The 24,586-nt window shown below is 39.4% G+C and overlaps 1 protein-coding gene across 1 annotated transcript in view; it reads right to left on the bottom strand.

Annotated features, from left to right (window-relative positions):
- Positions 1–24,586, bottom strand: part of LOC150022446 (coiled-coil domain-containing protein 150-like) — an 82,379-nt gene that overhangs the window by 34,283 nt on the left and 23,510 nt on the right. Inside the window, exons 11-14 of the mRNA XM_090268315.1 lie at positions 22,458–22,582; positions 22,034–22,211; positions 17,348–17,416; positions 5,172–5,285 (exon numbers count right to left, since the gene is read on the bottom strand). Of these exons, the coding sequence (XP_090124441.1) occupies positions 5,172–5,285; positions 17,348–17,416; positions 22,034–22,211; positions 22,458–22,582 (486 nt within the window). The remainder of the gene's footprint in view (positions 1–5,171; positions 5,286–17,347; positions 17,417–22,033; positions 22,212–22,457; positions 22,583–24,586) is intronic.

Here is a 24,586-nt window from a genome sequence, read left to right as displayed (position 1 = left end):
TTTCATTATTTCTTCAAATTAGTTTTCTATTCCTTGCTCCTTCTCTTCTTCTTCCTGCACCCCTATGATTCAAATGCTGGTATGTTTGAAGATGTTCCAGAGGCTCCTAAGGCCATTCTCATTTCTTTGGATTCTTTTTTCTATTTGCTGTTCTGATTGAATGTTATTTTCTTATGTTCCTAATCATTGATTTGATTCTCAGCTGCATCCACTCCACTGCTGATTTTTGTTTCACTTAGTGTAAATTTCATTTCTGCCTGGGGCTTTTTTATGCTGTTGAAGTACTCAATGAGTTCCTTGGGAATCCTAGTAACAAGTGTTTTCAACTCTGCATCTGATAGATTGTTTATCTCCATTTTGTTTAGTTCTTTTTCTGGAGTTTTGTTCTGTTCTTTCATTTGGGCCATATTCTGTGGTCTCCTCATTTTGGCAGCCTCTCTGTGCTTGTTTCTGTATTATTAGGTTGAGCTGCTCTGACTCCCTGTCTTAGTAGTGTGGCCCTATAGTAGAAAAGCTCACTTGCAAGTTGTATGGGGTGGAGCCTTAGGTAATCTCCAAGGTGGGGTATCCCGTGTTAGCGCTCTGTGGCTCAATATTGGGGAAGGCCCAGAGAGGAGACAATGCCACTGCCTGGCCTCTGGAATTTTGTCCTGGAGGAAAATGTCTCCTGGCATTCACCTTGACAGTAGTCACTTCACTTTCTCCCTATATGAACTGGGACCCTTCCAGATGTCATCCTGGTGCTGAAGCCCAGAGGGAGGGAGTGCCTAAGTCCTAAGTCCATTGCAGGACCTTTAAGAGGAGACTCCTGAGAATCCCCCAGTTTCATTTTCTGTCCCAACCCCCACTGGTTTTTGCAGACAGAAATTATGGCTAATTATCTTCCTGGTGCTGGAACCCTGGGCTGGGAGGCCTGGTGTGGGTCTGGGATCCCTTGCTCCTGAGGTATACCTCCTGATTTTTGTCCAACACTTGTGGGCATGGGACTGCCTGTTCCATGTCTCCACTCCTCCCCTTCCCGTCTGGATGAATGTAGCTTCTTTAATTCCTTGTTTGTCAGACTTCCATACAGCTTGATTTTCTGACAATTCCGGGTGATATTTGTTTTGTAGTCTGGTTGTAATTTTTGCTGTGGTTGTATGAGGAAGTGAGCCATGTTTACCTATGCCTCCTTCTTGACCAGAATTTATAGCTCTTCTTTAGCCATCACTTTGTAGTGCACTTTATTTCAAGTATTGTGAATCAAACATACTTACTTCCAAATAAAAGAAAAAAGCACATTCCAAACTAGATTACCGTATAATACCGTGTAACTCATGTTGTCCTCTGTTCAAAGTATTTTCATGTTAGCATATTTTTAAAAAGGGGCACACTAGTCTGGATTTTATTTTCACCTTGGTAGTTGCCTTGACTAGAAGAATTAGGACGTTTTAGACAGTCTAGACTTAATTTAAGAAAAAGTCTATAGAAAAGGCATAAAGAGTCATTAGCCTTTGTAAACCATCTACTATAAATTACACATATTCAGTATAAAAATATATGCCGAATATTAGGTGTCAGTGGGTTATTAACTATTATAACCATCTAAGTATTTGTCTTATCAAAGCAACATTTATTTCATGTATAATATACATATTCATACATTGTTTCTTAAAGTTTTTTAAAAAAATCTCTATGTGTTGCTATCACCAAGGCAAAGGAAGTAATTTTTATAAAGCACTCAGACCAATAAAGTATGAGTTTCAAAATAACCTAAGGGAAATGTAAACTACTACAAAAACAGGAGACTAATAATGTATTATCATAAAATTAATCATCATTTTTCTGTCTGTGGAAGACATACAGTCCCCATTTCCTATTATAGTTTCTGTTTTGGAAATTCTGACATAAAATCATTGCATGAATGAAACATTATAGTTGAGATTATGTTTTGACCCAATCTTCGGTAGAAAGTAAATTAAGGGATGGCCAATAATGCTGTAAAAATAGCTAAGCCATTCTGTAAAACCTTAATTTAAAATTCAGTTACAAGTTCTATAAATTGATGTGTCCCAAAGTGCTGTAAAGTGTAGGGATAGTGAACACACACACCAAGAGCTAGATTTAACCTAAAATATGCCAGCTATAAGAAATACTAAACACTCAAAAATAACTTTTTACTTTCTTGGAATGTGGGAAGACTTTATGGAATAACTTAGATGATCTGGGTCTCTTTTAAAAGGTGTCGAGGAATTTTTAAAATAATGGCAAGTTTTTCTTCAATCAAATTCTTCTTTTTAGGCAGAGGCATAAAGAAGTTCTATTAATATTTTAAATACACTTTAAAAATAATATCTCTTTTTTTGCAACCAAAGAGAATGCTAATGCAGATACACAAAAACATCTGACATATGGTCACTTACTTAACTTTATGACAAAAATACATTTTTACCAGTTGCCAAAGGAAAATTTGTGTTAAGGCAATAACTTAAATTATTGTTTGCAGATTATCTGAAAAGGCCCTGTACTTAAGAGAATCAACAGAAGATTAGAAATTAGAGGAAGAGCACTTAAATGAGTGAATATCTCAGATTCTGAGTTTTGGAAGGCAGAACTGAGATTGACCTTTGCTTAAGTAATCTAGGCAATATACTATAAAGATTATTAAATATGCAGAGCAGAACAGAAATAGAAATCATCTGAAAAACAGTAACAAAATATGCAAATGGTAGAATATACATTATAACTCAAACACAGAGATATTACTCCTTGGAAAAGCAGGAAGCAAACAGAATATTTTAAGATATGAAAGGCAAGTTGCTAAGAAAAGCCATAAAATTATTTCTAAAATCATTTTTAAAATCTAGGTAAGCTGTAAAAGTTAGCTGGAGCTGTTAGAAAAATACTTAAAACAGTAGATATTGGCATCTTGATAAAGCTATTTTATAAGAACACTGTACGAAGGATTTTACTCAAAATATCTAACAACTAGTATGACAGGTCCAAGCAGATGGAACCAACTTTGACACCTGCCAGGTGGTACACTGACTCAATGTCCTCCTGGTTTTAAGATTTAATCCTTTAACTTCAAGTCATGAAACATTCTAGTTGTGTAGGGAACTATGTTTCTGTCTGGTGGTGCTAAATGAAATGTTTAGAACCCGAAAGGATAGTCATTTAACTTGAAATCAGTAATAGCAACCTTCCCCCATTGAAGCCACTTCTCACTGAGGCCCCCTGCATGATTGCCTGAGGTAATGGACTTCATTATACCCTCATTAAAGGCTGAAATGGCAAAAATCAACTTAAAATTAGGAAGTGTGAGGAAAAAATAAGACAATAATATTTATGCAAAGATAATGTATGTGGTGGACACTTTACACACATTTAATCCTCCCAGTCTGGCAAGACAGACACGACTTTTTTGTGTTTTATGTGAACACCTATTATGTACCAGGCAATAGGCAAGGAAGTATAAAGATTAGTAACTACTGTTTTTGCATTAAAGGAAAGTGAAGGCAGGTGCATAAACAGGTCAATTTCTAGTTGATGCAGCAATTATTCTGATATGAGTATGCAGTGTGCTGTAAGAACCCCAGTTAGGGAAGATCCCCTTGGCAATGGTAGCCATAGAGATTAAGAACCTGCCTGGGTCACACAGTAAATGGAGCCAAGGGTTGAAATCAGGACTGCCTGAGTTCCAATCTGGGATGCAGGGCGGGGCATACACAACACACATCATATTATCTCCAAAAATCAGTATGAGATTAAACTACAAGGTAGCTTTTATTGAGAATTTCAAGTGTTAAATCGTAAAGAACAAAAACACGCTGCCAGCACTGAATGGAAATAGGTTTAATGATATTGCTAAGATTAAAAAAGAAAATCCTGAACTCCTGACCTCATTTATCCAACTCCCACAGCCAACTGAAATGCCTCCCGGAAGGCTTGGTCAGAGAAGGTTCTACATATAGACATACAGAGACGCAAGCTGGAGTTGAGGTGTGGATTATCACTGGCAGACTTATCGAGAAGTGTGGTCTGCAGGCAAGAATCAACCTTGATCAAGTCACTGGCAAGGTCTGTCAAAGTCAATAATAAGGTAAGGCCATGGCCTGCTCACTGGCAGTGGGGGCATGGAAAAATGAGGCAGACTGAGATGTGGTCTTTCAGATGGACCAAAAGGAAATGGGTGAATAAGCCCAGCTGACACCTGGTCAACAAGCAAAGGGCATGAATGACTCTTTAATCTCAGGACAGGGAGGACTGGTCTGAGATAGCACCAGGAATTGAGAGTTAATGCCTCTTGTCACTCCAACAGGAGCTAAAAGGCTTATCACCCTGGGTCAGTTTAAATACCAAGAATTCAATAAATGCTAGCTACTTGTTACACGCTTTACATCTATTAACCTACTTAGTCCTCAAACAACCCCCTAATAATAGTATTATTATCCCCATTTTGACATATTAAAAAACTGAGGCTCAGAGAGGTTAAGGGTCATAACCAAGATCATGCCAAAATTGAAACCTAGGCAGTCTGACTCTAAAGCCATGAAAGTGTAGAAGGATCTATACTTACTCTATAATTTTTCATAGTTGAAATAATGAGCAGCTTATAAAACTTCAAGAGATTCAACTCATAATAAGATGGACTCACATTAGAGATTTCATGAAATAACTAATTTTTTTCCAAGTATTCAAAAGCACATAGGAAACTTATTAGCTGCTTCTCAAATCAATCATCTCTTTAAATCTCCTTCATCACTTGGAGATGATGTTTTAAGAGCTCTACCATTTATTCGTAATGCATTGAACTTCTTAAATAGCTTTTAGAAATCAAACCAACTGCTGATTAACTAATGAAGGAAACGGTCAGGGAAAAATACAAGTTTCTTCCTCGTAATTTACACAAGAGTAGATATTTTAAAAATATTAGAAATATTAGTGCTTTTCAGCATTATAGATCATCTGTGTAGGCAGATGTTTATTAGGTGCCTTAAATTCTTGTTTTCTTAAGTCCTCTATTGTTTGAATGCTGTAGGGATTTATGCCACATTTAGCTGGAGTTATTGAGGACTTTTGATAATGATTAAAACACAAACAAATGAAGAAAACCCATCTCCTGACTTCTGATCTTTTTTAAAACTCATTAGTAATTAATTCATACTTTAGACTGACCTTTTTATACCCACCCCATGGAAGTCAGATGTGTCTTGCTGAAGTTCTAGGCAAGCCAACTGATCTGCCAGCTGCTTATTCTTCTGCTCCACAGCCTGCAGGTTGTGGGTGAACACATTTATGTCTACCTTTGAAAAATGAAAGGAGAAAAGAAATCTGTTTATTACCTATAAATAAATATCTATTTATACCAGATCCAAAAATATTAATTTATTTTTAAAATGACATTTATAACTATAAAATAGAAACTATCTTATGAACATGTTCTCCTGCCTTTATATTTGGGAATTTTCAATCTGATAGCTCTATGATGACTTTTAAATATTTTTTTCTTTTACATTTTTTTCAACTTTTCTACTTCTTTTCAGTAGAAGGGTTATTACAAATTACATAGTTCACACTTCATAGAAATGGAAGTCCTTTGGTACTTGGCATTTATTTAAATACATTAACTATCCAAACCCATTTAATTCTCAGGTACAAATCTAAAAAATATGTCCAATATTTGATATGCTGAAAGTTACAAAATATTGATGAAATAAAAACTAAATAAAATAGAGAAACAATTCATATTCACATATTAGAAGATTCAATATTGCTAAGCTGTTAATTCTCACTAATCCTAACCACAGCTGTGTGGGGCAATTTGCCAGCATCCACCCTTTGGCAGGGTCTGGGCTGTGGGACTAGAAAATATGCTTCATAAGAAATACTAAAGTGAGTTCTTCAGGCTGAAATAAAAGGGCACTAGATAATAACTGGAACCCATATGATAAAATAAGAAGTATCACTAAAAGTTATAACACAGGTACATGTAAAAAATATACCAAAAACATATTTTTTATTTGTAACTCATTTGGTTACCTGTAAATCAAAATTATATAGTAAAAGAAAGGACAAGGGAATTAAAATAGTGCACCAGAAATATCACTTACCAGAAAAGAAGGCAGTAATGGAGAAACAGAGGAACAAAAAGTATATAAGACATATTAAAAAAACAAATTGTAAAGAGGCAGATACAAATCCCACCTATCAGTAATTAAGCATTCCAACTAAAGCAGATATCATAGAATAAATTTTTGAAAAGATCCAACTATATGTGTTTATAAGAGATACATTTGGATCCAAAGACACAAATGAGTTGAAAGTGAAAGGATGGAAAAATATACAGTATGTAAACAGTAAAGTGAAAAGAGCTGGAGTGGCTGCACTAATATTAGACAAAATAGACATTAAGACAAAAATCTGTAAGATAAAGAAGGGCATTATATAATGAAAAAGGGTCAACCTATCAAGAAGGTAGAACATTTATAAATACACATGCATTGAACAAGAGAGCCCCAAAAGTACATGAAGCAAAAACTGGAAATATTGAAGAGAGAAACAATTCAACTATAATATCTGGAGATTTCACTATCCCATTTTCAATAATGGACAGAACAACTAGACAGAAGATCAGTGAGGAGGTGAATGACTTGAATGTCACAATAAAGCAATTACACTTAACAGACATCTATAGAACAGTCCTCTCAACAATAACAGAATACATATTTTTCTCAAGTGCTTATTCAGTGTTCTCCAGGATCTACCATATGTTAGGCCATAAAACACTCAAATTTGAAAGGACCAAAACTACACTAAATATGTTCTCCAACTACAATGAAATAAAATTAGAAAGCAATAAAAGAATAAAAATTTGGGAATTCACATATATGGGAAAGTTAATACACTTAAATAACCAATGGGCAAAAGAGGAAATTATGAGGAAAATTAAAGAATACTTTAAGATTAAAAAAAGAAAACGAAAACACAACATGACAGTGCAGCTAATGCAGAGCATAGAGGGACTTTTATAGCTGTAGGCACCTACATTAAAAATAATATCTCAATAACCCTAAGCTTCCATTTTCAGAAACCAAAAAAAAAAGAGGAGCAAATTATGCCCAAAACAAGCAGAAGGACGTATATAAAAAATAGAGCAGATTAGAGAATAGAGAAAGAGAAAATCAATAAAACCAAGTGGTTCTTGAAAGATAAGCAAAACTGACAAACCTTTAGCTATATTAGCCAAGAAAAGAAATGAGAGGACATAAGTTATTTACATTAGGAATGAAAGAAGGGACATTACTACTGAAATTACAGAAATAAAGATAAAGGGCTACTATAACAATTGTATTCTAACAAATTAGATAACAAATGAAATAAATTCATAGAAACACGCAAATACTGAAACTGATTTTCTTAAAAAGTAGAAAATATGAATAGAAATATAATAAGAACAGAGACTTAATCAATAATAACAGTTAAAAACAAGACCAAACAAAAAATCTCCCACAAAGAAAAACCAGATGGCTTCACAGGTGAATTCTCCAAAACATTTAAAGAATTATCACCAATACCTCACAAACTCTTCCCAAAAACAGAAGGGGAGGGAAAACTTAGAAAATCATTTCAAGTGGTCAATATTAATATTACCTAGATGCCAAAACCAGACAAAGACATCACAAGAGAACAATGGAACAATATCCCTTATTTACCCAGATACAAAATCTTCTATAAAGTACCAGCAAGCTAAATCCAACAAAATGTAAAAAGGATTATGCACTTTAGCAAGAGAAATTTATCCCAGGAATTAAAGCTTGATTCAACTACGGTATACCATAGTAATGGAATAAAGGAAAAAATCAACAATTTTATTTCAATAGATTCAGAAAAAGCACTTGACAAAATTCAACACATTTTCATGATAAAAATTATCAACTGGGAATATAAGGTAATTTCCTTATCCTGATAAAGGTCATTTACAAAAAGCCCTCAGCTAACATCATACTTAATGGAGATAAACTGAAAGCTTTCCCCCTAAGACAAGAATGTCTGCTCTCACTGCTTCAATAGCCAAAGCAATTACACAAAAAATAACAGGCAGCAAAATTGGAAAGGAAGAACTAAACTGTTTGTAGATTACAAAATATTATATAGAGAAAATATATCAACTATTATATAAAGATTACAGTACTCCCCAAATTGATCTACAGATTCAATACAAATCCTATCAAAATTCTAGATGCCTTTCTTTTTGGGGGGTGGGTGGGGCAGAAATGGAAAAGCTAATCCCAAAATTCATATAGAAATGCAAGAATCCAGAATAGTTAAAACAATCTTGAAAAATAAGTTGGAGGACTCCTACATCTCAATTTCAAACTTAACACAAAGCTACAGTAATCAAAACTGTATGATACTGGCATAAGGATAGTTATATAGATAAATGTAATAGAATTGACAGTCTAGAAATAAGCCCATATATCTCTGATTAATTGATTTTTGACTATTGATTAATTTTTTTCAATGGAAAGACTAGTCTGTTCAAAAAATAGTGCTGAGATAACCAGATATCCACATGCAAAATAATGAAATTGACCTCTACCTCACACCATATATAAAAGCAACTCAAAATGGACCTAAGTATAATATGTAAAACTATAAAATTCTTAAAATGAAAAGCAGGTGTAAATCTTCATGACCTTGGCTTAGGCAAGTTTCTTGGATGTGATACCCAAACCTAAAGTACAAGCAACCAGAGGTCCAAGATGGTGGCAGAGTGGGTAGAAGATAAACTAACCTTTTCCCAGGACAAAACTAGAATTACAACTAAATTATGGAAAAATCATCTTGAATAACCGACTGAACACCAGCTGGAGAAAAGCCTTATAACTAAGCATATACTGATGAAACCACTTCACACAACAAGACTGTAGAGAGTGCGGAGGTATGATAGGGCTGGTTGGGCTCCCACGGGCATCACCTGACGTTCCAGAGGGATATTTCAGCAGCCAGGTTACCCTCGGAACTATGAGATCTAAACACCAACCTGGGCTCCCTGGCCTATGACACCAGAGATAGGAAAGGAACCCAGATAACATCAAGCTGTGAAAAGCACTGGGGTTTCTGTCTGCCAGGGAGAGATGGCTGGAGATACAGAGCCTCTTAAAGACCCAACACACAAAATTTTTATTGTCATTTAACCTGAACTCTGGCAGAGGGAATGCACAGTAGACTAGAGATGTAGGAGGAGAGTCTGGGGTTTGTGGCTCTGGAAAGAGAGCTGAAGGATCAACCACCATGATCCCTGTGCTGAGTCATTCCCATACTGCAGAGGCCATTTTTGTCAGGCAGAGCACAAGCGGCATTAACCTGAGGGGAAGCAACAGCCCCACCCACAAAACTTATCTGCCCCACCCTGTGGTGCTTAATCCAGGCTGCTGAGTATAGCTGGAGGCTAACAGCGAGGATGGATTTCTGGAAGCTGTGAGTCCTTAGCTGAATCTTCCCCAGGCCCAGTGCTGGTAAAAGCTAGTCTTTGTGTGCAGCCTGGTTCTTTCTGCACACAAACAGCCCAGCCAAGGAAGTCACAAGCTGTGCATCACTGATAGCTCCAGACTGGTTGCCAAGAGCCAGTTACAGGCAGTGTCTGACATAGGTCTGAAAGACTCTTTGTGGACCTACCTAATACATAGAAACAAATACAAAGAAGCAGCAAAAAAATGGGAAGACAAAGTAACAGACCTCAAATGAAAGAATAAAAAAATTCTGCTAAAGAACAAAATGAAACAGAAGCAAGCAAATTGTCAGCTATAAAGTTTAGAGTAATGATTATAAGGATACTCAGTGGCATGAAAAAAGACATAGAAACCACAAAAAAGGACCAGTCAGAAATAAAGAATGCAATATCTGAACTAAATAATACACTGGAAGGAATAAACAGTAGGTTAGATGAATCACAGGATCAAATCAGCAATTTGGAAGACAAGCTAGGAAAAAAACACCTAAGCAGAGCAGCAAAAAGAAAAAAGAATTTAAAAAAATGAGTTTAAGAAACCTTTGGGAAAATATGAAATGTATCATCATCTGAAGCAATGGAATAGCAGAAGGAGAAGAGAGTGAGCAAGGGATCGAGAACCTATTTGATGAAATTATAACCAAAAATTTATCTAACCTGGTGAAGGAAAAAGACACACAAGACCAGGAAGTGCAGAGATTCCCACACAAGATGGACCCAAAGAAGCCCACACCAAGACACAACATAATTAAAATGGCAAAGCTTAAAGACAAGGAGAGAATCCTAAAAGCCATAAGAGAAAAGCTGGTAGTTACCTATAAGGGAGCTCCAATTAGACTGTTATCTGATTTCTCAACAGAACCATTTCAGGCCAAAAGGAATTGGCCTGAAAATTTCAAGGTGATGAAAGGCATGGACCTACAACCAAGACTACATTACCCAGCAAGACCGTCATTTAAAATAAAAGGAGATATAAAGAGCTTCCCAGACAAAAAGCTAAAGGAATTTGTTAATACCAAACCAGTACTGTAACAAATGTTAAAGGGGAAGAACAAAGAAGAAGAAGAAAGAAGGAGGAGGAGGAGGAGAAGAAAGAAGAAGAGAAAGGAAAGAAAAGGAAGAAAAAGGAAGAAGAAAAAAGAAGAAGAAGAAGGGGGAGGGGATGAGGAGGAGGAGAAGGAGGGATAGGAGGGGAAGAAGAGAAAGGAAAAAAAAAAGAGGGAAACAACCTAACAATAAAATGGCACTAAATAAGTACCTATCAATAACCACTTTAAATACAAATGGCTTAAATTCTCCAACCAAAAGACATAGGGTAGCTGAATGGATAAGAAAACAAGACCCATATATATATGCTGTCTCCAAGAGACCCACCTCAGATTAAAACACACACAGACTAAATGTAAAGGGGTGGAAAAAAGATATTTCATATAAATGGGAAGGCAAAAAAGCTGGGGAAGCAATACTTATATCTGACAAAACAGACTTTAAAACCAAGGCTATAGCAAGAGACCAAGAAGGACACTGCATAATGCTAAAGGGAATGATCCAACAAGAGGATATAACCCTAGTAAATAATTATGCACCCAATATAGGAGCAACTAAATATGAAAAGCAAATCTAGATGGACACGAAGGGAGAGATTGACTTCAATGGATAGATCTTCCAGACAAAAGATCAACAAGGAGACAGCAACATTAAACAAGACACTAGATCAAATGGATTTAATTAATATCTTCAGAGCATCTCACCCCAAAGCAGCAGAATATACATACTTTTCAAGTGCACATGGAACATTCTAGGATAGACCACATGTTAGAACACAAAACTAGTCACAATAAATTTAAGAAGACTGAAATCATATCACGCATCTTCTCTGACCACAATGCTATCAAACTGGAAGTCAATCACAAGAACACTGAAAAATACACAAAGACATGGAAACTAAATACCATGTTATTAAACAATGAATGGGTCAACAATGAGATCAAGGAAGAAATCAAGATACCTTGAAACAAATGAAAATGAGAACAATACAACCCAAAATATGTGGGACACAGGGAAAGCAATCCTAAGGGAAATTAACAGCATTACAGGCCTATCTCAAAAAACAAGAAAAAGCATAAATAAACAATCTAATTTTTACACTTGAAGAAACTTGAACAAGAACAACAAACAAAGCCCAAAGTGAGCAGAAGGAAGAAAATAATAAAGATCTAAGCAGAAATAAATGAAATAGTCTAAAATAATGACACACAAGATCAATGAATCCAAGAGCTAGTTCTCTGAAAAGATAAACAAAAATGACAAACTTTTAACCAGACTCATAAAGAAAAGAAGAGAGAAGACCCAAATAAATAAAACCAGAAACAAAAACAAAAGAAAAATAACAAATGACTCCAAAGAAATACAAATTATTGTAAGAAAATATTATGAACAAATATATGCCAACAAATTGGACAGCCTGGATGAAATGGATATATTCCTACAAATAAACCAGCCTGGCTGGTTTAGCTCAGTGGATTGAGCGTCGGCCTGCGAGCTAAGTGTCTGTCGCTGGTTCGATCTTCCAGTCAGGGTACATCAGAGAAGGAAAACTCTGACTCCAAAAAACCTCCGCTGCCTTGCGGCATACCTCTTCAGGGGAAAGGCTAAGGGAGTAAACCCCGACAGAAAATCCGGAGCCGGAGTCCCTAAGGCGGTTTGACGTTGTAGTCAACACCGGCAACTCCTGCGGCGCACCTGAACCCAAGCTGTATCGACTCCGTCTTTCCCTTGGACCCTTCAGCTGCGAAGAGAGGGGGGGTCTGCTGCATGGGCAACAGCAGACCCTCCATATTACCCTGCCCAGGCTCTGTAGCTTCAGCGTCATCGCAAGATGTCGATTCAACACGGGAGGAGACAGATACCGTGTCACTCCCGAGTCGGACTGCACAGCCATTCTCGGCGGTGCAGATAGACTCTTAAGAAGCTACACCATCGTCTCTCGAGACGGACGGCTGCCGACGACGACACAATCTTCCAAAACTAACTCAGAGGAATCAGAGCATCTGAATAGTCAGATTACACCGAGTGAAATTGACGCAGTAATCAAAAAACTCCCAACAAACAAAGCCCTGGACTGGCTGGCTTCACAGGTGAATTTTACCAAACATTCTGGGAATTAACACCTCTCTTTCTCAAGCTATTTCAAAAAACCCAAGAGGAGGGAAGACTCACAAGCTCATTTTATGAGGCCAGCTTTATCCTAAGCCCCTCAAAGAATGAAAATTATAGGCCAATATCCCTGATTAACATAGACGCTAAAATCCTCAACAAAATATTAGCAAATTGAATATAACAATACATCAAAAAGATCATACACCAAGATCAAGTGGGAATGCAAAGTTGGTACAACATTCGCAAATCAATAAATGTGATTCACCACATACACAAAGTGAATGATAAAAACCACATGATCATATCAATAGATGCAGAAAAAGCATCTGATAAAATCTAGCACCCATTTATGATAAAAACTTTCAGCAAAGTGGGAATAGAGGGAAGATGCCCAAACATAATAAAGGCCATATATGACAAACCCCCTACCGGCATCATACTCAATGGGCAAAAACTACAAGTGTTCCCCTTAAGATCGGGAACAAGACAGGGATGTCTGCTTTCACCTCTCTTTTCAACATAGTTCTGGAAGTCCTAGTCACAGCAATGGGGCAAGAGGAAGAAATAAAAGGCATCCGAACTGGAAAGAAGTAAAACTGTCTTTATTTTCAAATGACATGATACTGTACAGAGAGAACCCCAAAGATTCCACCAAGAAACTACTAGAACTGATCAATGAATTCAGCAAAGTAGCAGGATACAAAATTAATATCCAGAAATCAGGTGCATTTTTATATGCCAATAATGAACTATCAGAAAGGGAAATTAAGAAACTAATCCCATTCACAACTGCTTCAAAATGAATAAAATAACTAGGAATAAATTTAATCAAGGATGTAAAATCCCTGTACTCAGGAAATAAAGACACTGAAGAAAGAATTTGAGGAAGATACAAAGAAGTGGAAGCACATACTGTGTTCATGGATAGGAGGAATTAACATAACTAAAATTTCCATGCTAAAAAGGAAAAAGGACTCATTGACATGGACAACAGTGTGGTGATTACTGGAAGGAGGTGGCTACAAGGGACTAAATGGTAATGGAAAAAAACAAAAAAGATTAAATTTAAAAAGCATCCATGTGACCCAAAGCAATCTATAGATTCAACATAATTCCTATTAAGATTCCAATGACGCATTTCACAAAACTAGAACGAATATTTGAAAACTTTATATGGAACCACAAAAGGCCCCACGTAGCTACAGAAATCCTGAGAAAGAAGAACAGAGTTGGAGGAACCATGCTACCTAATATGAAACTATACTATAAGGCCATAGTAATCAAAACAGCATGGTACTGCCATAAAAACAGACACATAGATCAATGGAACAGAAGAGAGAACCCAGAAATAAATCGACACCTTTATTGTCAATTAATATTCAACAGAGGAAGTAAGCACATACAACAGGCTAAAGATAGTTTATTCAATAAATAGTGTTGGGAAAATTGGACAGATACATGCAGAAAAATGAAACTAGACCACCCCTCTTACACAATGGGATACTACTTGGCCATAAAAAAAGAAGAAAGTTTTACCCTTTGTGACAGTATGGATAGACCTGGAGAACATTATGCTAAGTGAAAGAAGCCAGTCAGAGAAAGACAAATACCATATGATTTCACTCATATGTAAAACCTAACGAACAACCTGAACTAACAAGCAAAACAGAGACAGACTTATAGATAGAGAGCAGGATGACAGCCAACGGGGTTGGGAGTGTGGGGGTAGGGGGTGGAGGAATTGAGCAAAAGGAAAAAGGACTCAGGGACATGTGCAACGCTGTGGTGTTTGCAACAGGGGGAGAGGGTATTAGGGGACCAAATGGTAATGGAAAAAAATACAATAAAGAATTTTAAAAATAGATAAAAAAGTACAATCAACCAAAGGGAAAAAATAAACTAAACTTCATAAAAACCTAAAACTTTAAAAAGACAGTCCACAGAATGAGAGAAAAATATTCACAAATCACATCTGATAAGAGTCTACTACCCTGAATATAAAAGGATGACCCCCCAAAACTAGAATTTATAGAAAGTGTGTATTTATTCTTACACATTTAAACTTCAGTCACCTTCAAAGTACTCTTCATTTGATGCAGTACACCTATTGAGATTTTTTTTCACCACTCAACCAGTTTTTGAACTCATTGATTTTGATGCCTTTTTAGTGCTTCTACTATTTTTTTGTTTCACCTCTTCCACATCAGCAAAATGTTTCCCTTTGAAGCCTTTTTTCATTCAGGGAAACGACAAAAAGTCTCTCAGGGCAAGATCAGGTGAATAGGGAGGGTGGACATGGGAGTCATGCTGTTTTGGGTTAAAAACTGCTAAACACTCAGCGCAGTGTGGGCAAGGGCGCTCGTAAATCACCCATCATGAAATGGCCAAACACCACTGAAAGAGTCTTCAAAAAAATTCACTAATGCCAAACAGAGTCTCTCACAACACCAGCTGGTACGCTGATACAGATGGGTTCTTAGAACACTCGGCTAGCAGGGGAAGTCTGTACTACAAGGGGCCGGCCCTCCAGAAAATAATTCTGTTTTTTTGCAGTGGGTTGGGGGTCAGGGTTCCCTCCTCGTATAAAAAACTCTTACAACTTAACAATTAAAAGACAAAAAAGAAACCCAGTTTAAAAATAGGCAAAGGATCTGAATAGACATTTATACAAAGAAGATATACAAATGGCCAATAAGCACATTAAATAAATGATAAACATTATTAACATTAGGGAAATGCAAATCAAAACCACAATGAGATACCACTTTTGCACCCACTAGGACAGCTATAATCAAAAAACAAACAAACAAAAAATAACAGCCCTGGCCAATGTGGCTCAGTTGGTCGGAGCACCATCCCATAAACTGAAAGATCACAAATTCTATTCCTGGTCAGGCACATGCCTGGGTTGCAGGTTCAGTCCCCAGTCAGTGTGTATACAGAGGCAACTGATTGCTGTTTTTGTCTTACATTGATGTTTCTCTTCCTCTCTCTCTTTCCCTCCCCCTCTCTCTCTAAAAAATAAAAAAATAAAAAACAGGTACTGATGAGGATATGGAGAAAAAATCCTTGTACAGGAAACAACCCAAATGTCCTTCATTTGGCATATGGGGGAAAAAAACTGTGATACATTCATATATTGGAACACAAACTATAATATAACAAAACAACATGGATGAAAGTCAGATACTTTTATGCTAAATAAAAGAAGCCAGACTTAAAATGTACCACATTACACGATTCCATTTATATGATATTCTGGAAGAGAAAACTATAGGGACAGAAAAGCAGATTAGCGGCTGCCAGGGGATGCTGCCAGATGGAGGAAGAGGCCGATTACAAAAGCGCACAAGGGAACTTTCTGGGAGGACAAAAATGCTGTTTTGATTATGGTGGTAGTACATGCTTGCATGCATTTGTCAAAACTCAATCCAGTCAAACACAACAAAGGGTAATTTTCACTGTATGTAAATTTTAACTCAATAAACCTGACTTCAAAGAAGCATAGCTTTACAAAGAATATACATATTAAAAATATCAATGTAGGCCAAAAAATAGGACTCTATAAGCATTACCACTGGCCTAACACTACCCTGCTAATGCGCAAGTATCTTTCAGTTCCATCATCTTACACTTAGTCTACATTAAGACCACAGAAACCAGACAAGCAGAATAGTATCATTTAAAAATCACAGATATACAGCATTTGCCTTAGCCATGTAACATTCGCTAACATTTTTAAGAAAAAGGATTAATAAATTTAATAGTAGCCAACAATTTTCCAATTTTCAAAAAGCATATTTGAGACCAAATTGACACCAGCAAAGTCCTTACCACAAGAAGTTAGTTTCATTCAATGATTTTTACAGTGGGCTATTCTCAATTTACTCAATATTTGTGACGAAGCCACAGGGTGCACCTGCCAGCTTGGTGAATGGTATTTGAGGTAGGCTAAGAATTTAGCTTTTCTCTTGTGTCCAATTCTTATATTAAAATTTCACGTATATATAGTAACACAAATGCTAACTATTTAGTTCAGCCAGAAGCCAAGGAACAGTCATGCTTGATGTCTATATTGACATCTGTTGCTGGACTTACTTAATGTATTGCCTAGGTAGGCTAATTTTCTTTGATGCTCTAGATATAGTCTCTAGATAACAGTGATACATAATCTTAACTCTCTTCCAATTTTGAAATGTAAACAGCAATGTTTTAAAGATTGTTTTTTGTTTTACTTTAATAAGAATTGTATTTGTTTCTCTGTCTATTCTGATCTTTTTAGAACCCAGAAAAGGGTATCTCACAGATAAAGTGGCAGGTGCTAATAGGTACTAAGGAAGCCTATATTAGTTAAAAAAACAAACGAACAACAACAACCAAAAAGAACCAGCATTGTCAGCAACATCCTTTTGCCTCCCACAAGCCCATTAGCTGCTCTCAGGGGATTCCTGGCTAACTGCTCAGTGAACAGAAGGGCCAGAGGCAGTGATGACTCACTAGCAAACACCAGATGCTCAAAGCAAGCAGTTCCCATAAGCAGGCTTCTGCAGCAGTGACTGCAGTGCTCTGAGCTGCATCCAGCTTCGTGCGGTCTCTGTCCCCCCACACCTTGGTGTCAACAAAACAACCCATCTTGTCATTAAGATAAGCTGGTACAGAAGAAAATAAAATATAGTGAAATAAAATGTGGAATACCTTGTTTTTAGCTAATTCCTCTTCCAAATTGCATTTTTCTTGTGCTATTTCTTTTTCTGTTTTATCAACCTGCCCGAGAGGGAAAAAAAAAAAAAGAAATGGGTCAATGTTAAAGCAGCTGACAGGCTATCTACTATAGCAGACACACCCTGCATGTCAATTAATACCTCGTCGGCAGCCGTCCATCTCGAGAGACGATGGCGTAGCTTCCCGAGAGTCTATCTGCACCGCCGAGAATGGCTGTGCAGTCCGATTCGGGAGTGACAATCCCTGCCGCACTTGGTACAGGTGAAGGCAGATGGCCGTTGTTGCTGCTGTTGACGCTGCTTCCGCCTCGATCTTTTCTGGGCCGCCTCCTCGTTGCGCGCAGCCTCTGCACGTGACGTACCTTGCCTGACCGCGAGCCTCCAGGCTAGGCGGTCGTCTGCTTGAACTTCCCATGTGTTGAGATTGATGGAGCATTGTGTCATGTCCTTTTTGCAGATGTCTTTGAACCGCAGTTTTGGGCGCCCTGTCATCCTCTTGCCTTCTGCTAGCTCGCCGTAGAGGAGGTCTTTGGGGATACGGCCTGCATCCATTCTTTTGACATGGCCGAGCCACCTGAGGCGTCTCTCGCTAAGAACTGCATGCAAACTGCTCATATTGGCTCGCTTCAGCACCTCGGTGTTGGGGACCTTATCCTGCCAGGCGACATGCAGGACGCGTCACAGGCACCTCATGTGGAAGCTGTTGAGTTTCCTTTCGTGCCTTGCGTAGGTGGTCCACGTCTCGCTGCCATAGAGGAGAGTGCTGAGTACGCAGGCTTGGTAGATGCGCAGTCTGGTTTTCTCAGTGAGGCTGGAATTGTTCCACGCTCGCCGGTTCAGTCTGGCCATAACTGTGGCTGCCCTGGCGATTCTCCGGTTGACCTCCAAGTCGACTGACAGAGAGCTCGAGATGGTGGACCCGAGGTAAGTGAAGTCGTTGACAACCTCCAGGGTGTATCCGTCGATGGTGATGCATGGGGGAGTCCCCGTGCCTTGAGCCATAACATTCGTCTTCATCAGGCTGATGGCTAGTCCGAACTCCTTGCATGCGTGGGAAAGGCAAGTGACTAGCTGCTGGAGTCCCTCTTCGGAGTGTGATGTCAAAGCTGCGTCGTCGGCGAAGAGCATCTCACGGATGAGCACCTCTTTGACTTTGCTCTTGGCTCGTAGATGGGCCAGGTTGTAGAGCTTGCCATCGGATCTGGTGTGAATGAAGACACCCTCGCTGCAGTCCTTAAAGGCGTATTGGAGGAGCATGGAGAAGAAGATTCCGAACAGCGTAGGCGCGAGGACGCAGCCCTGCTTTACTCCGCTGCTGACTGGGAAGGACTCAGAGGTTGCGCCGTTGTAGACACCGTGCTGTGCATGTTGTCGTGAAAGGACATGACCACAGCAAGCAGATGTGGTGGACAGCCAATCTTCCGTAGCAAGCTGAAGAGTCCGCTTCGACTGACCAGATCAAACGCCTTCGTGAGGTCAATAAAGGCGAGGTAGAGTGGTTTATGCTGCTCGTGACACTTCTCCTGCAGCTGGCGTAGGGAGAAGATCATGTCCACTGTTGATCGGCCAGCTCTGAAGCCACACTGGGACTCTGGGTAGACACGGGAAGCAAGGGTCTGCAGGCGGGCAAGAGCGACCCGGGCGAATACTTTGCCGACGACGCTGAGGAGAGAGATGCCCCGGTAGTTGTTGCAGTCGCTGCGGTCTCCTTTGTTCTTGTACATGGTGATAATGTTGGCGTCTCTCATATCCTGGGGGATGTAACCCTCCTTCCAGCAGAGACAGAGTAGATGGTGGAGCGGCTGTAGCAGGACTGGTTTCCCGCTCTTTAGGATTTCTGGAGGGATTCCGTTGCTTCCTGGTGCTTTCCCGCAAGCGAGGCGGTCGATGGCTTTGCCGAGCTCTGCCGTAGTAGGTGGGGTGTCTAGCTCCTCCATGACTGGTAGGTCTGGGATGGCTTTAAGAGCAGTGTCTGTTACGGTGTTCTTCGTTGCGTACAGCTCGAGGTAGTGCTCGGTCCACCGCCGAATTTGCTGTTCCTGGTCAGTGATGACCTTACCTGTCTTGGACTTAAGGGGGGCGATCTTGGAGGGGATTGGGCCTGTTGCCTTCTTGATACCCTCATACATTCCTCGTGCGTTGCCTATATCGGCGGCTTCCTGAATGCTTCTGCACAGGTTTAGCCAATAGGTGTTGGCACAGTGGCGGGCGGTCTTCTGGACTTTGTTCCTGGCAGCCCGTAGAGCTTGAAGTGTACTGGGAGTGGGCGTGGCCTTGTAAGCCAGTAGGGCCTTCCTCTTAGCCTCGATCACGGGTTCCATTTCTTCCCAGTGAGCCTCGTACCAGTCAGCGTTCTTCCGCTCTTTCTTCCCGTAAGCAATAATGGCGGAGTTGTATATGGCGTCGCGGAGACATGGCCAATTGGATTCGATAATGTCATCTGCCGCCACTCCCTCGCCGAGTGCATCTTCCATCTTGTTGATGAATTGCTGGGTCTTAACTGGGTTGCTGGCACAACTGGTGTTGATGCGTGGGCGACCCTTCATCTTGGAGTGGTGCAACCTCTTCGGCATTATGCACACCTTGCTTACCACGAGGGCATGGTCCGTGTCGCAGTCTGCACTGTGGTAGCTGCGGGTGAGGAGGGTGCTGCCAATATCCGTTCTTCTGGTGATGACGAGGTCAAGCTGGTGCCAATGGCGGGAGCGGGGGTGCCTCCATGACACCTGGTGGATCTCTTTGCACTTGAAGAATGTGTTTGTCACGCACAGGCCGTGGTGACACAAGAGCTCAAGCAGTCGCTGACCATTCTCATTGATCTTTCCTCTCCCAAAGTTTCCAAGGCAGGTGGGCCAGGCCATGTGGTCGGCTCCTACTCTTGCGTTGAAGTCTCCAAGGAGATAGAGAGCATTACTTCTGGGAATCTTGGATAACGCTTCGTCCAGTGCATGGTAGAACTGTTCTTTCTCTTCGGTGGTGGCGCAGAGGGTTGGGGCATACGCGCTAAGAATGCTGACTGGGCCGAAAGTTGTTGACAATCGGAGGGTAAGTAATCTCTCTGTGCCTCCTGTGGGTGGCTCTATGGAGTTAACAAGCGTGTTCTTCACAACGAACCCAACACCGTGCTGTCTTGGTTGGTCCGGAGACTTCCCTTGCCAGTAGAAGGTGTAGTTGGTTTCTCTGATAGTTCCGTTGTCAGCCAGCCGGGTCTCCTGTAGAGCCGCAATGTCGATGTTTAGTCGTGCCAGTTCCCTATCGATGACAGCGGTTTTCCTGGCACCCTTGATCCACGGAAGGTCTGCAGTAAGTCCGGGGCACATGGTCCTGATGTTCCAGCTAGTGGGCGGCGGCGCGTGGACTTGCAAGCGTGGGGCGCGGGACCAACCGACGCCACTTCGTGTTGGACAGTGGAAGCTGGAGAGCCGGGCTATTCGGACTGAGCCAATTGGTTTCCATGGATCTCAATAGTGCCAGCACTGTTGCTCTTCAAGTCTTAACTCAGGCCACCAGTCAGGATACTGCTGTGTTAAAGCCAGCTGAGGAGCAGTTGAAACAGCGGGAAACACAGCCAGGTTTTTATTCAGTGTTGCTGCCTGTAAATGCTGCCCTCAAGACTGTAAAGGAGGAAAGAGGAAGGACATCTCTAAAATCAGAGAAGGAAAACTCTGACTCCAAAAAACCTCCGCTGCCTTGCGGCATACCTCTTCAGGGGGAAGGCTAAGGGAGTAAACCCCGACAGAAAATCCGGAGCCGGAGTCCCTAAGGCGGTTTGACGTTGTAGTCAACACCGGCAACTCCTGCGGCGCACCTGAACCCAAGCTGTATTGACTTTGTCTTTCCCTTGGACCCTTCAGCTGCGAAGAGAGGGGGGGTCTGCTGCATGGGCAACAGCAGACCCTCCATATCACCCTGCCCAGGCTCTGTAGCTTCAGTTTCACTTGAGAGGACACTCCAGCGTCATCGCAAGATGTCGACTCAACACGGGAGGAGACAGATACCGGTTATAAGCTCATCCGATTGGCGAAGGAAACGAGCGCCAGGGGTCTCCTCTGACGGTGGGAGAGGTCATCGCACCTCACTGGACAGCTACCGTCTCGCCATGGCTCGCCTGCCCCACTGGGTGCGTGGGGATCAGAGAGGCGCCTCTCGAAAAGTGGGCCACAAAACACCCGCACCAGTTAATTCCAAGCAAACATAATTAATACCTACACTGCAGAGATAGCACATCCTCTCAGAAAAGGGGCCACTCAGGGAGTCTCTGAAGCAGAGCAGACTTCACAAATAGCCCTGAAATTAGAAAGACACGTCTGCATGTCAGACTCTGCTAGTTTCTTCCTAACGAGGAAGACAGGGCTGTTCCTCCTGAACCTACATTATTTCACCCCCTTAGGGGAAATCAATAAAATCTGGCCCCTAAACTAAAATGAGGCTGTGTGTGAACTATTAGCTAATATTCACTAATGCTGTATAAGGGTATATATTGTTTGGTGCAGACTACTTTACGTGCTGAAAGACATAAATTAGCCACCTAAACATTTCTTTAAGGGGCAACTGACAAATTGCGTCTGGGTTGTATTTCTTGTCTTTTGCACTTAAAATACAATTTTAAAACAAGATGACCACCACAAGGAGAAGCTAACATAAATCTGCCTCTGCCTACCGCTCTCTGAAGGTTTTCTTTCTCTTCTAGCAGAGATGTCTTCTCTTGCAATGATTCTTCCAATTCATCTCGCAACCTTGCAATAGTTGATTCTAGCAGCTCTTTTTGCAGAGCTGTCCTCTTCTCAGTATCCTGTGCTTTCCGGGTACACTGGTTATGCTCCAGCATTAAATGTTCCCTACAGGAAGAGGTCAAGCAGATATGAAAGCTAAATGAGATTCCTCTAACAGAAAGACTGAATGTTCTTATTGAATATATCTCTTGCCTCAGCGCAATTATCACAATGTTCTAACAAAACTAGTTCCTTAAGGGCAGTGTTTTTGTGGCTGGTCCAGCAAATGCAGAATTAAATGTTTTCATTAGAGGTAAGAAATACAAATGCAAGAACAAAAGATGCAAAAGACATTGCCTGCAATTTACTTACAGATGTGTCTGGAGTTGAGTTTTCTCATTCTGGATATTCTGTAGCTGATCTGTGATACTGGAATGGGCTACATCCAGCAGTAAGTTTTGTTCTTGAAATGTCTGCGTCATCTTTTTCTGCTCTACCTGAGCATTAGAAGTAATAGTAAATGCTGAGATGCCAGAAAGTCATTTGATAGTTTCATTCATAGATGATCAAAGATACTGAATTAGCTTAAAAAGACAAATTTTATTATATATATGTGTGTGTGTGTATATATAATATCTTTTTAAAAAATTTTATTTTAATGCCTTCTTTGTCCCCACTCTGACTTCACCACAATGCTATCATTTTGTAGTTCTACTTGCCAAAAATCAAGATTCATTATTTACCCAGCTTGCTGTAAACTTCATAAAACTCCTAAAATGAGCATATTTTTAGATATAAAATTTATATTAAGAATAATCCTGGTACTTTAAAATTTCAATATATACTTTATTTTTTAAAGTAAAACAACATGACTTATATAAAGTAAAAAGACCCCTAACATCACTGTCGCCCCCTCCTCTTCCAAATAATCCCACTCTCTAGGGAAAATCATGTTTAATAATTTGGTATAAATTCTTTTGAAACTATCTGAAACTGCACTGAGATACTGTAATTGTTTTGGCACAATTTATCTTCTCTGACTCACCAATTTGGAATGATCAAAACTACATTTTTATACATACCCTCTCTATGTATAAAGCTTTTGCAAATATAGTGCATATTAACAATTACTTTTGTAAACATATTTTAAAATCTATTTGATTGCAAAGCAAACCTTCACAAATCCCATTTGTGTAATATTCTAGTTTTAAAATGTTTGTGACAGTGTTACTTACATATGTGACATTCTTTAGTTTACTAAATTGTAAGTTCCATGTAAGGAGGGATTTTGTCTGGTTCACCACTATAAACCTATCTAGACCTAGTACCATACCTGTAGAAAGTGAACACTAAATGTTTGTTGAATTAATAAAAAATATTTATTAAATACCTATTTGCAGAATATGCTTAGCACTGTGGGAAATAACAAAGATAAGTAAGACAATGTCCTTTCTTCTATGAAATTCACAATGTTATACAGAAAGTGAGCTATGCACATAAATTACTACTATGGAATGCAGAAAACAGAGGCAGCATAACATATAATTGGAAACATTGGCTTTGGAGTCAGACCTAGTTTAAATCCAGCTCTACCCCTTAACTAGATAGATGACTTCTGGCAAGTTGATTAACTTTTCTAAATCTCATTTTTCTCATCTATTAAAATGAAGATAATAAATATTCCTTTATATTATGACTGCTAGGATTAAAGGAGGTCATATAAGTGAAATTCTTAGCACAATGCTTGGTGTATGGTTAGTATACTCCAAAAAGATCAGAATTATTGTTATTATTATTATTAGTCTATTTAGTGTCCCGGGAGCATAAGTTGAAAGAGAAAGCTGATACCTTCTGGTTGGAGTGATCCAACTTCCTGATGAAAGTGAGTCTTAAAGAATAAGTAGAATTCAGAGTTAAGATGATGTCAAGTCCATTCTCAGCAGAGAGAATGGCATAAGCAAAATGGGAAGCATAGTTGTTTGGGGAAAGGGAAGCACTTTAGGGTCGGTCATAAGTTTTCTCCATGATTCTATAAACAATGATATTTGAGAAGAAATCAAGGCCAAGTGCCCCCCTCTGGTGAAGACTGAAAATCAGTAATAAAAAAAATAAGTCAGTAAATTTGTTGGGCTTGTTATAATAATTGACTGATGTTAATGAACACCTGCAGAATGGCTTAATGGTCAGCAATAATTCTGGCATTTTCCATACTAATGGCCTGAAACATGCTGTTCAGCTCTGAACACTTTCTAGTCAGTTGGTCATTCAAACCCTGAGATAACATATACAGCAAGTCATAGATCTCTCCAGTAAATAATTACCGGTATTTTTACTTACATACCATTATTTTTGATGATTGCATATTATTTCATTTACTCTGTAAACTGAAGTTATTTAACCTATTCCCCATTGATATTACATTAGATTATAAAATGTGTTCAAATATTTGGAGTCAACAACCTAAATAATTCTAAGTTAAAAGAGAAATATGCTGGTTTGGT

Source organism: Furipterus horrens, unplaced genomic scaffold, assembly GCF_987537825.1.
Source record: "Furipterus horrens unplaced genomic scaffold, mFurHor1.1.pri manual_scaffold_1, whole genome shotgun sequence".
Lineage (NCBI taxonomy): Eukaryota > Metazoa > Chordata > Mammalia > Chiroptera > Furipteridae > Furipterus > Furipterus horrens.
Note: the sequence above shows the minus strand (reverse complement) of the source record. Positions and strands in the feature narration are given on the sequence as shown.